Below are 15,713 nucleotides of genomic sequence, written 5' to 3' on the forward strand. Positions count from 1 at the left end.
TAACTGACTGAGTCACCCAGGCACCCCAGGATGGATTATTCTTACTACGTATTTTTGGATTTTGTTAATGTTTTGCTCTGAATTTTTGCCTCTGTGTTGATTAGTGTAGTTGTCTTGAAATTTTCCTTTCTCATGACATCCTTGCTGGGTTTTGGTATCAGGGTTATGCTGCCTCACAGAATGAGTTAGGAAATATTTCTACTTTTTGAAATATTATATGAATGAATTTGTGTGAGATCAGTGTTACTTCTTCTTAACTATTTGGTAATATTCACTGCTGAAGTCTACTGGGCCTGGAATATTTTGTGGAAAGGTTTTAAATTTTGGATTAAGTAATTAGAGATTTATTCTTATTTTTTATTCTTTTGTCATATTTGGAAAGTTGTATTGATTTTGATGTCAATTCCATATAAATGTTCAAATCCATTGGCATAAAAGTGTTCAGAATTGTATAGAACTCTATCTTTATTTTTATTTATTTTTATTTTTTTTAAAGATTTTATTTATTTATTTGACAGAGAGAGAGACAGCCAGCGAGAGAGGGAACACAAGCAGGGGGAGTGGGAGAGGAAGAAGCGGGCTCCCAGCGGACAAGCCCAATCCGGGGCTCGATCCCAGCACTCTGGGATCACGCCCTGAGCTGAAGGCAGACGCTTAACGACTGAGCCACCCAGGCACCCCTAGAACCCTATCTTTATTGTCTGTTTAGTTTGTCTGTTTTTGATTCCCTTTATTATCTCTGTACTCTCTCCTATTTTTTCTTTATCAGTCTCACCAGGGATTCATTTTTTTCAAGGAAACAACTTCGGGTTTGTAAATTTGTTTTTTCTGTTTCATCATTCTGTGCATGATCATTATGATTTCCTTCTTTCTGCTTTCTTTAGGATTAACTTGCTTTTTTTTTTTTCACTTTTAGACAAGAATGCTTAGCTAGTTCATTTTCTGCCTGTTTTCTTTTCTCATATTTGTATCCAAGGCTATAAAGTCCACTCTAAGCACCCCTTCGAGTGCATCCCACAGATTTGGTTATACCATATTTTCATGTTCTTTCAATTCAAACTATTCCTGACTGCTATCGTATTTAATCCTCGACCGATGGGTTATTTAAAAATGAATTACATGGGGCGCCTGGGTGGCTCAGTTGGTTGAGCATCCAACTCTTGGTTTCGGCTCACATCATGATCTTAGGGTCGTGAGATCGAGGCCCATGTCTGGCTCCGTGCTCAGCAGGGGATCTGCTGGATATTCTCTCCCTCTTCTTCTCCCTCTGCCCCTCTCCCTGCTCTCTCTCTTTCTCTAAAATAAGTAAATAAATCTTTAAAAAAGTATTAAACCACGAATTACATGCCTTCCAAATCCGTGATGAGTTTCTAGTCATGGCTTATGATTCATGTCCAGCCCAGTTGCATTTGGGCTGCATTTTCTGTACGATACCAATCATTTGTAAGCTTGTGGAGACTTGCCTTTACGACCCAGGATAAGATCAACTCCTGTAAATAATAACTGTTCACTTGCTTTTCTGTTGTTAAATTCCATGTTTTGTATGTGTGAGTTAAGTCATGTTTATTAGCTGTATCGTTTAAATATTTTTTAACTTTACTAAGTTTTATGCTTGTTCTATCCGTAACCAGGAGAAGTGTATCAACAGCTCCCTCTCTCTATAAATACATTATTTTCACTTGAGGGTCTGTTATTTCTGTTTTATAAAATGTGATGCTTTGTAAGTGCATACTGCTATATCTTCGTGGTAAACTGGCTGTGTCATCATTATGAAGTATCCCTTTTGAACCCTAGTTATACTTTTTGTCTTAAAATCATTTTGTTGATATCAATTTAGCTACATAAGTGTTTGTATGTTATGATTTTGTCCATCTTTTAACTTTTTAAAAAAGATTTTATTTATTTATTTGAGAAAGAGATAGCACAGAGGGAGAGGGAGAAGCAGACTCCCCGCTGAGCAGAGAGCCCAACTCGGGGCTTGATCCCAGGACCCTGAGATCATAACCTGAGCCGAAGGCAGATGCTTAACCAACTGAGCCACCCAGGCACCACCATCTTTTACCTTTTCTCTATGTTTCTAATTAAGATCTACCTACTATTGGAAGCCTATAGTTGTTGTGTTTTATTTTTAAAATCCAGTCTGAGGAGCAGCTGGTTGGCTCAGTTGGTACAGCATGTGACTCTTGACCTTGAGGTCATGAGTTCAGGCTCCACATTTGGTGTGAAGCCTACTTAAAATTAAAAAAAAAAAATCTGGTCTGAAAATTATTTTTTTCTTCGGGGCATTTATATTTGCTGTGAGTACCAATATACTTGAGTTTAAATCTACTATATTAATATTCAGTTTTTATATGTCATGCCTGTTTCTTTTCTCTTTTCTGCCTTCTTTTGGATTGATTTCATTACTATTACTGCTCCATTTAATGTTCTATTAGTTAAGGTATACCCAAGTTTCTAACCTGTAGAAAGTGGGATATAATAAATGGTGCTGTTTTAAGCCATTACATTTGTGCTAATTTATTATATAGCAGTAGAAACGAATGCATTCTCCTTCATACCTGAAGGGTATTTTGCTGGATGAAGAATTTCAGATTGGCAATATTTATTTTTCAGAACTCTGTAAATCATTCGAGTGTGTCTTGGATGCCATTATTTATATTACTAAGTCAGCCTCCAGTTGAATTATTGCTCTTGTGAAGATAATCTCAATAATTCTTGTTCTTTTTAAAGATTTTCTCTTTCATTTTCATCAATTTACCTTGATGTACCTAGATTTTTTTTTCTTTAATCCTACAGAGAACTCATAGGAGTTTTCAATTCTTCTTAAGTGGATTTACAGTTATCTGAGGAGTGTCTAGAACTACTAGCAAGGCAAGTTCACTTTGATATAGTATCAGGGAGTAAGATATCATACGACTAGGCTAAATCTTGATCTCTATACTCTTACCGTTTAGCCTTTGGGGTATTTATTATGGCCCCCCCACTCCCCACCTCCCTTCCTTGATTAGCCCTATTATCCATTTTTTGTCCTCCATCCAGATGAGGGTATTAAAATCTCTGCCCAACTTTTTATTCATCTCTTCCATAGTTGGTGTATACCCTTAGGACAAAAGTGACCAAACTGGTAGTTTCATCTGTACTGTTCCAACTGTACTTGTTCTTTTCCTTCCTTTCCTCAATCTTGGCCCTAATGAGCTTCACTGCCTTGTTAGCTCTCCAATACCTACAAGTAGATTTTTTTGAAAAAAGTTTGTCTAAATTTTCTGGGGCAACTGGTCAAAATTATTCTGTCTACAATTACCAGAAGTTGAAAATTCTTTATGGATTTTAAGGAACATAAACCACTGCAGCTGTCTTTCAACTTACTGTGGTCCCTATTGTAGGCTACTGTTTTTAAATCAGTTCCTAGCAAGTGTGTTAGATCCTTAGATGTTTTAATGAACATTTAATCAATGTTCACCTAATTTAAAGAAGAATTCATTGGTCACTTACAATATGTGTCATCTAGGTGAGGTCTTTTTGGAAATAAGAGAATCTAAAACTAATTTCATGCTATTAGGTGTGTAAGAAACAGGAAACAAACAAAAAAAAGTTCAATACAATGAGGTATTACATCACCCCGTTAGGATATGTATAATAAAAGTGTCCTTCATAAGAACAATAGTAAGAATGAAGTGAGTTCATTTACTCTTGGACCGAAATTAGCAAGTTCATCTCATCGTTCGCAGAGTAACAATGGGAAGAATAGGAACTGATGAGCTTGTAGAGAGTGTTTTGGGAAACTCCATGTTGATTCATATGAATAATATTGTCATAAATATGATGATCATATACTCTGAACCTCAAATTTGAACACATTATCTGATAATGTAGAGTGTATTATGAGATTGCTCTGGAAAATCCAGGGACTGTAGTCACAGTAAGCATGAGCGTTATGACACCCTAAATCAGGATCCTGCTAAACACCAGGTGTGCTGGTACTTCTCCCACCTGTACCCATGGCTGGTATTAAGACAACTGCGACATTCTTCACTGCTGAGTGTGATATGGCCACACGACCAGTTAGCTGGAGTTGGCCCTAATCAACAAGAAACCTCTATCATCTGGTTTACAGGTAGTCTTCGTGACCTCTTGATCAGTTGGCACCATATAGAAATGATTAAGCCAGTTGGCCAGTGGGGCAAAAAGTTTATTTGAAATATGACAAGTATGTGTACAGATTGCTCAAACCTACCCTTTGCTACTCATTTTTTTTTTTTTTATTCACGTGGAAGCAAGCTAGTCACATGGAAGACACTTAAACTGAATCTTTAGTGAACCTAAAGGTCTGATTGGTTTTCATCTCTTCTTCCATTTGGCTAGGGTTCTCATCCCCAAAGAGCTTGTTGTCTAGTAAGAGGGGAAAAAATTATAAACAGCTAACTATGGCGCACGGTGGAATGTGAACAAATTCTGTGAGAAAGACTAAGGTGTTCACAGAAAGGAGCATTGCCCTTCAAGATGAATACATACACCCATCTTGCAGTTCGTTTTCTATTTTTCTCATCTGTTTCTGTTTCTCTGTTCCTCCTTGAATTAATAAAAAAAATTTAGTATTCTATCTTAATTTCTCTACTCTATTGCTGCTGTACCTCTTTGGTTTTTTAACTGGTATTCTAGTGATTACATTATTCATCCTTAAATCATCACAATCTATTTGGAGTTAATATAGTGATACTTCATGTAAAATTAAGAACATTACAACAGCAGAATCCCGTATACTTCCTCCCTCATCCTTTGTGCTATTGTTGTCATATGTTCTATATACACATATGTTAAAAACCGATAGTTCAATGTTACTTTTGCTTTAAGCGGTTAGTTTCTTTTTTAAATTAAGAAATAAAAGTAGTCTTTGATAGTCTAATCATGATTAATTCTTGCAGGTTTTACTTATCTGAAATTGTTTTTATTTTATCCTCATTTTCGAGGAAGATTTTCATTGGATATAGACTTCTGGGTTGATAGATTTTTTTTCTTTTGGAACTTTAGTATATGATCTCATTGTCTTACGGTCTCCATTAGAAGTCAGCCATTTTTCAGATATTTTTATTTTGTATGAAATATGCCTTTTGTCTTTGGAGATTTTCTCTTTATTTGGTGCTCATTAGCTTGACTACAGTATTCCAAGTTGTGGTTTGCTTTGTATTTATCCTACTAAATATTTGCTGAGCTTCTTATATTTGTGAACTGATGTTTTTGACCAAATTTGGGACATTATTTCCTCAAATTTTTGTTCTGCCAATTTCCTCCCTTCTCCCTCCCCCTTCTCTCCCTCTGACTACAAAGATATATAACTTTTTGATATTGTCTTACAAACTGAGCCTCACTGGGGCTCTGTTCAACCTTATTTCAGTAATTTTTTTCTCCATTGTTTACTTTCTATTGAATTTGAATTATCAATAGCTAATTTCTATTGATTTGTCTTCAAGTTAATAACTTTTTTTCTAAAATCTTCAGTCAGTTGGTAAGCCTATCCATTGAATTTTTTCATTTCAGATATTGCACTTTCCAGTTCTAGCATTTCCACTTGAATAACATGGGTTAATTTCAGCTGGTCTGGATTGACCAAATGCTGATCTACAGAGACTTACCCTTGGTCAATGCTATAGAATTTATTATTTACAGATCCAAGATGTTCTTTAACCATCTAGAGGTGAAACAGTCAGGAGAAACAAACACCTCTGCTGTGAATGTCTAAGGGAAAGAATTCTAACAATTTTGTAACCAAAGCCAAACTATAGTACTGGATATTGGTGTCTGACTCATTTTCTACTTTGATTCTTAACAAATGAGTTAACTTCCACATTAATGAAAGTTATCTATGTTAACTATGAAACTAATCATAGTTAGTCCAGAATGAAAAGAAAGGCAGAGGAGATGGGAAGAAATAAAAAATAAGAGAGCCCAGAATTAGAGTGGATTCTAAAAGAAAAGAGGGAAAGATACCTAAAGAAAAATTTAACCTCTTTCAAATTTTTATTACTTTGGTCTATTAGAGGGGCACCTGGGTGGCTCAGTTGGTTAAGCATCTGCCTTCAGCTCAGGTCATGATCCCAGGCTCCTGGAGTTGAGCCCCACATGGGGCTCACTGCTCAGCTGGGAGCCTGCTTCTCCCTCTCTCTCTGCCTCTCCCCCCCTGCTCATGCTCTCTCACTCTCTCTCTCAAAAAAATAAATAAAATCTTAAAAAAAAATTTTTTTTGGTTGATTAGAAATCCATGCCAGAGAAGAAACTAACCATTTTCAAGTAATTGCTATCAGGCAACTGTGCTAAACAGCTAACATATCTTATTTCCTTTTATTCATATAAAAACACTGAGAAATCTTTCTTATTATCTGTACTTTATAGGTGAAGAACAGAGGTTCAGTGAGATAAATTAAGAATAGAAGTTGCTAAACCCAATAATGAACTGAATCAGGTGGGTACACACTTCCCGGACCAGGTAAATTTTGAGTTTGATCTTGAACATAGAAAAGAAAGTAAGAAAGGTTGTGTGGAGTGTTCCAATTGGGTAAGGGCCATCAAATGTGGGGTCAGTTGGTGGGGGCGGGTGGCCAGGGCGGTGAAAGAATTCATCCAAGGCAGAACAAAAGAGATAGAAGTTTATTGAATACACCCCTGCAAGGGAGTGGCGGGCAGGACAGCAAAGGAGAGACTGTGTGCCACAAGGCAGGGGGGAGAGGTCGCAGTTATAGGGCGGAGTGAAGGAGTATGGGGATGTATGGAATTTTCCCTTTTTTTCTGTAATCTTAAGAACTGTGCCTGGTTGTAACTGGTCGGTTAGAGTCTATGACTATTTTGAGGTGGGTTGCTTTATGAGCCCTGTTTGTATTCTGTTCAGTGGTCACTGTGGGCCCTTTGGCCTTGCTCTCGTTTCCATTGCTCAAGCCTGTTGCCTAAAAGCAGCCTTTACAGGTTGGAACTGGGTAATGTTTCTCCCATGAATTATCAGGAAATTGCCATGTTGTTTTCTGTCTAAACTACTGACCTTCACGGTGTCCGGCGGGAAATGCGCCTCTGTGTTTAACTGGTAATGACCTTTCATGGATGTTTGATAATGCCAGGGACGATGATGACTAATGGCTGGGAGGGCTGAAGGTCTCCACCTCAATGCAGGACTATAATTCAAAGCTTGCTTTGATTCTCTCTAGACAGAGAATCAGCTTTGCTACATTATACAAATTCCAGGCAGGAGACATCAAAGTTCCAAAGTTTGTATCCCTTCCTCTTGGAAATCCTTCTCCGGATCTAAGGTAAACCTTCTTCTCACCACTCACACATTCCAATCTGCCTTTCTTCTTGACTCACTGATCCAACTCCGAAGACACCATTAACCAAACTCCATTCTCTACCATGAATTTGTTTAGTACCTTCAGTTTTCTTTCTGTGCACTGCTGCCTTTGCACTCAAATAATTAGTACCTCTCTGGGGCTCATTTTTGTCCTCCATAAAATGGAAGAATTGATTTAATCATTATCTCTGCTTCTCTAGGTTCTAGGGGTTCAAAGAATTAAGTCACACGAGAGGATGTGGGAAGTATGACAACCTGGAGAGGCATCGCCAACCAGAAATCTCCTTCAATAGAAGCAGCTCTGCTTTCTGTCCACATATTAATGGAACTTTTTCATAGGATTTCATTTCAAGGGATCTGATACTAAAACAAATTTGAAAACCATTAGATTGAGTTCCATCTCAAACAGTCTAAGATAATACCCTACCATTCTTCCATCTGAACAACTCTAACAGAGGAAGAGCTGTTTTATCTATTTACATTTTACATGTTTTCAGAGACTTAGAATCAGATAGGTTTCCAGGAGACTTCGAGACTAGATACAAAGCTTGGCCGAGTGCACAGGCAGGAACGGATCTTGCAGAGCAGCCCCCAGGGATAAATTCCTTTCTCCTGAAATCATCCAGTCACTCCTCAGGTATTAAAAGACGCAGGTGGCTATTTTCCCTGGCACTGCTGACCCTGCTGATTTGACAGTAGGCGAACAGTGTCCGTGAATTCCAGGTAGGGTCAAGGGGGAGACTGTGACCTTAGCTCTCCCATCCTCCCCTCCCCTCTCCTGCACTCCTGCGCCCCCCCCCACCCCCCACCCCCCGCAGCTCCTCCTATTCTGGCTGGGGATGAGTCAGAGCAGAAATTTCTTTCTCTTAGGTCGGTCATTTCAAAGTTGCCATGATTCCCGGAAATCTGCCCCACTGTCTACAGGATCACCAAGTGAGATGCGGAATTACCTCACTTCTCAGCTTCTGGTGCCGTGGAGAGCAGTCCAGTGTTTCCCTGGTGCCTGCGTAGCTCACATGAGTCCTACTTGCAGGATCTGCTGCCTCGAAACCCAGGGAGCGTGCCGACTGGGAACTGTGTATACTGCATAGAGTATGTAAATCATAGGGTGGAGTGGAGACAGAGTGTTTTATTACAAACTTGACTGTATCCTGAGCTCCGGAGAAGAAAGGATTTATAAGGTTCAAATTGTTATTATTAGAGTCACTGATGTGAATAATCCTGATGCTTTCTGGAGACTCTCCCTTAGAATGAAAAGGAGCAGCGTTACAACTGCCTGAGCTCCTCTGTCCAACTGCCTCTGGCCTCACCCCTCACATTCCATCCCGCACTCTGCTTGCAGAGCGGATATATCTCAAACGTAAATCTAATCATGCCACCCTTGGTCTCAGTGCCTTCAAAGGATTTCCACTGACTTCTGAATAAAGTACAAGTCCTTTAGCAGAACATGCAAAGACCGGTCTTGTTTTGTTCCATTCATCCTGCACCTTTGGTTCTTGCCATTCCATTACCACTCAGCTGAGGGTCAGGACCTGAAGTCTTAGCCTGGCTGCAGAGTATCAGGAGAACATATATTTTTCTTTTAAGAGTAGTCATGTGTTCCTCAAATCTTCCCACAACAAAATCAATGAAAGTCTTTATTAAAAATTACACTCGTAAAAGTTGAAAATAGAGCTACCCTATGACCCAGCAATTGCAATACTAGGTATTTACCCCAAAGATACAGATGTAGTGAAAAGAAGGGGCACATGCACCCCAACGTTCATAACAGCAATGTCCAGAATAGCCAAACTGTGGAAAGAGCCCAGAAGTCCATCAACAGATGAATGGATAAAGAAGATATGGTATATATGTACAATGGAATATTACTCAGCCATCAGAAAGGATGGTTACCCAACATTTGCATCAACACGGATGGAACTGGAGGAGATTACGCTAAGTGAAATAAGTCAAGTAGAGAAAGACAATTATCATATGGTTTCACTCATATGTTGAACATAAGGAATAGCAGGGAGATCATTAGGAGAAGGAAGGGAAAAATGAAGGGGGGGGGGAGAACAGAGGGGGAGACGAACCATGAGAGACTCTAGACTCCAGGAAACAAACTGAGGGTTTCAGAAGGGAGGTGGGGGGGGATGGGGAACCGGGTGATGGCTATCAAGGAGGGCACATGTTGTGATGGGCTCTGGGTGTTATTCGCAACTGATGAATCGTTGAACACTACATCAAAAACTAATGATGTACTATATGTTGGCTAACTGAACATGATAAAAAAAAAAAGGAAGAAAATAATGCTTGTAATAATAGAGTGAATATTTATTGCCAGGCACTAGGTTGTATGTTCTAAGTTAACTCATTTAATCATTCATTATAATAACCCTAAAAGGTAAGTGCTCGCTTGCTTGCTTTCCTTCTTTCTTTCTTACCCTTTTTTTTTTAATTTATTTTTTTATTTTTATTTCTAACTTCATCTGATGGATGAGAAACAGCACAGAGGTGAAATAATTGTTCACTTTCACAACCGGCAAAGGCGGGTTTCAAATCCTGGCAGTCAGGCTCCACAAGCCATTCTCTTTACCATGCTTCCATACAGTCTCTCATTAAAAATGCAGATTCACGGTCCCCTCCATGGCCCAGAGGTATACATTTTAAACAAGATCCCAAGGTGATTCTTCTATGCACTGGTTTGAAAACCATTACAGTAAATTTTGTTCAAACAGAAAATAGTAGATGAGTGCCCTCTGGTGTATACACCTGAGCATTACACATTTGTTGGTGTTGAATCAGATCTTTTATCATTTTGTACAAAATAGCCGAATTTCATGATGTACAGATTTTAAGGGCTGTATTAGGATAAATTATTTCCATGTTGATGTCTTAACTTATGAATGCTACCTTAAATTGATTTTTGTCACAAAAGTATTCTATAAATATTGCCAGTAACAGTCTCTATCATCAGACCGCAACAGCTCCTGGGAATTCAGTTTAAATATTGGAAGGCTCCAATCCAACAAGCCCGTTTGTTAGGAATGAAGGTTCGTATCCTTAGCGCACAGTAGGTGATAACTGGGAAACACCACACCCACTCTCTGCAAGGGGCAGATTTTACTCATCCTATTTGCAGTGGCTTCATTACATCATTAATCGTCCTCAGTAGGTCCTACTCAGTTTATTATGTCAGAAGAGGATTAGACTCAGGTCCTTCTGCTTTCCTCTTGTCCTCTTTAAAAATAAGTTGGAAGGGAGGAGAGCCCATTCACTATTTAGTATGATGTGTAAAAATCCCCTGTTTACTATGTTAGTCTATTGCTTATTCCCAAACAGGAAGCCATCCGTGTATTTTTTAGGTTAGAGTTAAGTGTCTGTAACAAAAAGACCCTAAAATGTAATGGTTAAAACAAGATTGACTTTATCCTCTCTGAGACAACTGTCCAGAGATAGTAGTCTATACAGTGAAGCTCTGACACCCACGCTCAACACACAGATTCCATTTCTCGGTTCAAAACGTCGGCTCCACTTCCCGCCCTTGCGTCTGTATCCCAGGCAGTGGAGAAGGGGCCAGGGAAGAGCATAACCATTCCTTCTAAGGACAAACCCAGAAGTGGCAGATGACAGCTTTACTCACAACCCACTGGCCAGAATTTGGTCATAAGCCCTAAGAGAGGATGGGAATATAGTCCTTAGTGAGGCAGCTACCTGGCCCGCGAAACGTGGAGTACCATCATTAAAGGAGGAGAGGGAACATGGATGGTTAGCAGTTGTCTCTACCACAAACCACTGCCTCTATTTGGATATTTCTTTTGTTATTCTCTAAGCAGCCAGTTCTTTACAGAAAATAGTCAAGAAAATAAGTCTCAAGTATTTCAAGAATGCCAGTTAATAAAATGACAGAATTTTTACAGAGATGCTGCAAGCTGAACCTTGTTTGCTTTGCCTTATGGTTCCTTCATCGTAGAGATTTCTAAATTATAGATCTAGACGACTGGTTTCAAAGTAAATACAGGCAGTCCTTGTGCTGCGTGGTTTCAGTATGCACAAATTACAGTTAGTTACCATGGCTTAGTTAAAATATCACCAGCTCCCCCAACAACACAGTTCAAATTTCAGTAACCACATTATATAACTGTGGGTCATCGCACAAAGTACAAACTTTCTGCTAGCCCTTCAGTCCACAAATAACAACATAAATAACAGGTGCCCATAAAGTTCACTGACCAATCACATTATTTCTCTCTAAGTCTGTCCATGATTGGTCACTGCATGCCTGTTACTCAGTCAAAGTGTGGAGCTATGTTGCTTCCTTGTCTCTCAGCAATAAGCCCACATGACAGTTTACAAAAGTGGATAAAGGAAAAGGGTAATGGGCCAACAAAGATGAAAGTGTAGTGAAGAAACAAAACGTGGTAACACTGGAAGTGAAATTCTAATTAAATATACTTGAAATTATAGAGGAAAGAGCTGACTATGGAAATTTCATTACTGCCACATTTTGAAACAGATATTCAGCCACAGGACCTGTATAAGTCAGGGTTCTCCAGAGAAACAGAGCCAATAGTGTGTGTGTGTGTGTGTGTGTGTGTGTGTGTGTGTGTGTATGTGTAAAGAGAGATTTATTTTAAGGAATTGGCTCACATGATAATGGAGGCTGGCAAGTCCAAAATCTGCAGAATGAGCCAACAGACTGGAAACCCAGAGAAAAGTTGATGCTGTAGTTCAGGTTTTGACCAGATATGTGGGTACCATGGCCCAACAAAGTTGAGACAGAAAACTAAGCATCACGGGAACTTGGTGAAGGCAAACTTATTAATATAAATGAATAAAGTGGTTATGACAAGCCAGAAGTGATGGTGATAAAACAACAACTTCACGTGAAAGGAGCTCTTGGCAGGGCTGGGAGCCTGGCTGGCTCAGTCAGAGGAGCGTGTGACTCTTGACCTAGAAGTCAGAAGTTCAAGCCCCATGTTGGGTGCAGAAATCACTTAAATAAATAAAAACTTAAAGCAACTCTTGGGATAATCCACAACATTGAAAGCACGAAGAATAAAATGTTGGAAGCTGATTTAAACTTAGAAAGAGCACGACAGTTCACCCAGGTAGAGAAAAGATACTCATGCCATGTCAGAAGTTACAGAATAAGAAGAGGGGTGCCCAGGTGGCTCAGTCAGTTAAGCTTCTGCCTTTGGCTCAGGTCATGATTCCAGGGTCCTGGGATTGAGTCCTGCTTTGTGCTCCCTACTTGGCAGGGAGCCTGCTTCTCCCTCTCTCTCTGCAGCTCCCCCTGCTTGTGCTCTCTTTCTGTGTCTCCCTCTGTCAAATAAATCAATAAAATCTTAAAAAAAGAAAAAAAAGAAGTTACAGAATAAGAAGAGAAGGCCAGCACTTTTCAAACTATTCTTGATAAGTACAGAGAAATAAGACACTTTGATTCTGAATGTTTCTAAGCCTTAAAATCATAGTGCACTAAATATTAGTTTTGATATTTTTTCATTTATAACCTACAGTAACTGAGTTTTTAATGTTTTGACAAAAGGTTTTAAAGATCACAGAACAATCATCTTTTTTCCACATTGATTATTAAGATTGATTTGTTTGGCTTCTGCTTGCACAGTGATTTTTTTTTTTAAGTGGGAGGAGGGGCAGAAGGAGAGGGAGAGAGAGAATCTTTTTTTTTTCTTTAATTTTATTTATTTATTTGACAAGAGAGAGACACAGCGAGAGAGGGAACACAAGTAGGGGGAGTGGGAGAGGAAGAAGCAGACTCCCAGCGGAGGAGCAGGATGCGGGGCTCGATCCCAGAATCCCAGGAATCACGCCCTGAGCCGAAAGCAGACGCTTAGTGACTGAGCCACCCAGGCGCCCCAGAGAGAGAGAATCTTAAGCAGGCTCCACATCCAGTGTGGAGCCCAAGGTGGGGCTCCAACTCACAACCCTGAGATCAGGACCTGAGCCCAAATCAAGAGTGGACGTTAAACTGACTGAGCCACCCGGGCACCCCTTGCACTGTGATTTTCATGGTCCTAAAGTACCATGCAAAGTGGCGACTGCCTCTATAGTATTTCATTGGAAGAGTTTATCTGGTGGCTCAAATGGAATCTCTGTTTCTGGAAGGACAGGAGAAGGGCAGTAACTTCTTTGTGTACCCTGACGTTCCTAGTAAGGTATAGATGTTTAGAAAATACTGGTTTCATTGTTTTACTGGAAAACACTCCTGGGTCAGATGAAGAACAGTGCAGTAATGTTCAGAGGGCATAAGAAACAAGATCCACACTTGATCTATGCCTAAATCTAAGCTTTAGTTTCCTGATCCATCACACAAGGGCCGTAACAGTGTTTCCATCTACCTTACGGGGTGCTTTGGAACATAGCACGTGCAAGTGCTAGATAAATGTCTGCAGAGAAATGAATGATCCAGGACATAGTTTGACCAAAAGTAGTAACCCTACAAAGTTCTCATAGTTGAGGCTAGAACATTAAGGCTGCCTGGGTGCTGGTTAGGGTGAAAGGGGGGGAGGTATTAGGAGCAAGAAGGACAGGTCCTTTGAAGGTACATATGTTAGGACCAAGGGTGTTTCATCCCTTTGGCCCAGTCGACATTCCCATTCCCCGTGATCTTTGTGCTGTCTGAACGGAGGCCGGGTTCAATTTAGGAAAAGGAGCAGAGAAAACAAACCTGGGCTCTGTCCATGGGGTCTCCTAGTGGTGCATATTCTTGCATTTTTAGTTTCTCTCTGTTGCCTCACTCCTTTCAGCAAAAAACAAACATAAAACATGCTCTAATTTTCCACCTCAAACAAAAGATGCATCTTGTACCTGCTCAGCCTACATTACTATTGTTCTATGTACCCTTTCAGTTTAGCAGCCCCCTCAACTGGTCTGAAGCTGTGTCTCAAAGGCAGTCAGCGACTTTGTAATTCCCAGTATCTGGTACTCAGCACTTGTGTTCTCTGAGCAGAGAAGGCAGCTTTCTGCCCACTGACCACACTCTCCTCCTGGAGGACTTCCCCCCAGCCCCATGCTTCTGAGACATGGCACCAAAGGCCTTATGACTGTTTGTTTCCTTCGTCCCTAAATGTTCTGTTTCCCTGAGTTCTGACTTGGAGCACTTTATCCTTTTGTTCTAAAAGTTCTCCCATGACCTTTTCATCATTACAGAACTGTGGGTATCTCACAAATCTTTACCCGTCCAGTCCTCCCACCTCTGGACCCACATTTCCATTTGTAACCCACCAGCATATCAGCATGTCTTGCAGTAAAAGAGACTATTTCAAATGTGCCTTTTTCTCCCTATGCTTTCTTTTTTTCTTCTCTCTCTCTCTTTAAAAGATTTTATTTATTTATTTGCCAGAGAGATAGAGAGAGCCAAGCAGGGGGAATGGCAGACAGAAGGAGAAGCAGGCTCCCCGCTGAGCATGAAGCCCACCGAGCAGGGAGCCTAATTTGGGGCTTGGTCCCAGGACCCTGGGATCATGACCAGAGCTGAAGGCAGATGCTTAACTGAGCCACCCAGGCAACCCTCTCCCTCTGTTTTCATTCAACCTCATCACTTCTAGAAGCAGATCCTGGTCCCAGTTAAACAGCTAGACATAGAAGAAAATATTTCTGTAGATAGATGCAGAGAACTAAGGGAACTGATTCTTGACTCCTAAATTTAAAAAGATGTTGATATGAGTTTAAGCTAAAAAGTCTTAGATGTGTATTTTCCAAGAGAGCGTTCTAGTTCACCATGAACTCGCCATGACATGAGTGAAAGCAGCTTTGCATCTCTTGAGCAAACACCACCATTTGCAAGCGCCATGAAATCACCATGGAAGCAGATACACATGAGCAATGTTAAATATCTTTCTTATTGCTGTCTGATGTCTTCGTGCCCCATGCCCGTTGTTCCTTGATTGCTGAGACAGAAGGGATACCTGCATAGACCCTAACACTTTGTCCCAACATCTTCCCAAACAACTCTTCCTTTCAGTTGGCCCATGGCATGCTTAAGCCTCTGAGACTGGTTGTGGAGAGCACTGTATAGTGAAGGGGTGAGGTAATCAGGAAGCTTCTGTACCTAGGCAAATGGAACAGCTAGAGACTTGGGCTGAACTGGTAGAAATAACTTTTTTTTAAAGGATTTATTTATTTATTTGAGAGAATGGAGAGGCAGAGGAAGAGGGAGAGAGAGAGACTCCCCAAGCAGACTCCCCGCTGAGCATGGAGCCTGATGTGGGGCTGAATCCCAGGACCCTGAGATCATGACCTGAGCCAAAATCAAGAGTCAGCTGCCTGGGGTGCCTGGGTGGCTCAGTCGTTAAGCGTCTGCCTTCAGCTCAGGTCATGATCCCAGGGTCCTGGGACCAAGCCCCAAATTAGGCTCCCTGCTCGGTGGGAAGCCTGCTTC

At 40.4% G+C, this 15,713-nt stretch overlaps 1 protein-coding gene across 2 annotated transcripts in view; it reads right to left on the reverse strand.

Annotated features, from left to right (window-relative positions):
* LOC123784124 (ferritin, heavy subunit-like) overlaps window positions 1-15,713 on the reverse strand; it is a 36,147-nt gene that overhangs the window by 16,277 nt on the left and 4,157 nt on the right. The window contains exon 3 of one of the 2 annotated variants that reach the window (XM_045785383.2): window positions 14,001-14,072. The exons of the other annotated variant lie outside the window; for it this stretch is intronic. Within the exon in view, the coding sequence (XP_045641339.1) occupies window positions 14,001-14,045 (45 nt within the window). The 5' untranslated portion in view covers window positions 14,046-14,072. The remainder of the gene's footprint in view (window positions 1-14,000; window positions 14,073-15,713) is intronic. 2 annotated transcript variants of the gene reach the window in all.

This window comes from Ursus americanus, chromosome 4 (genome assembly GCF_024610735.1).
Source record: "Ursus americanus isolate L20-20 chromosome 4, mUrsAme1.1.p, whole genome shotgun sequence".
Classification (NCBI taxonomy): Eukaryota; Metazoa; Chordata; class Mammalia; order Carnivora; family Ursidae; genus Ursus; species Ursus americanus.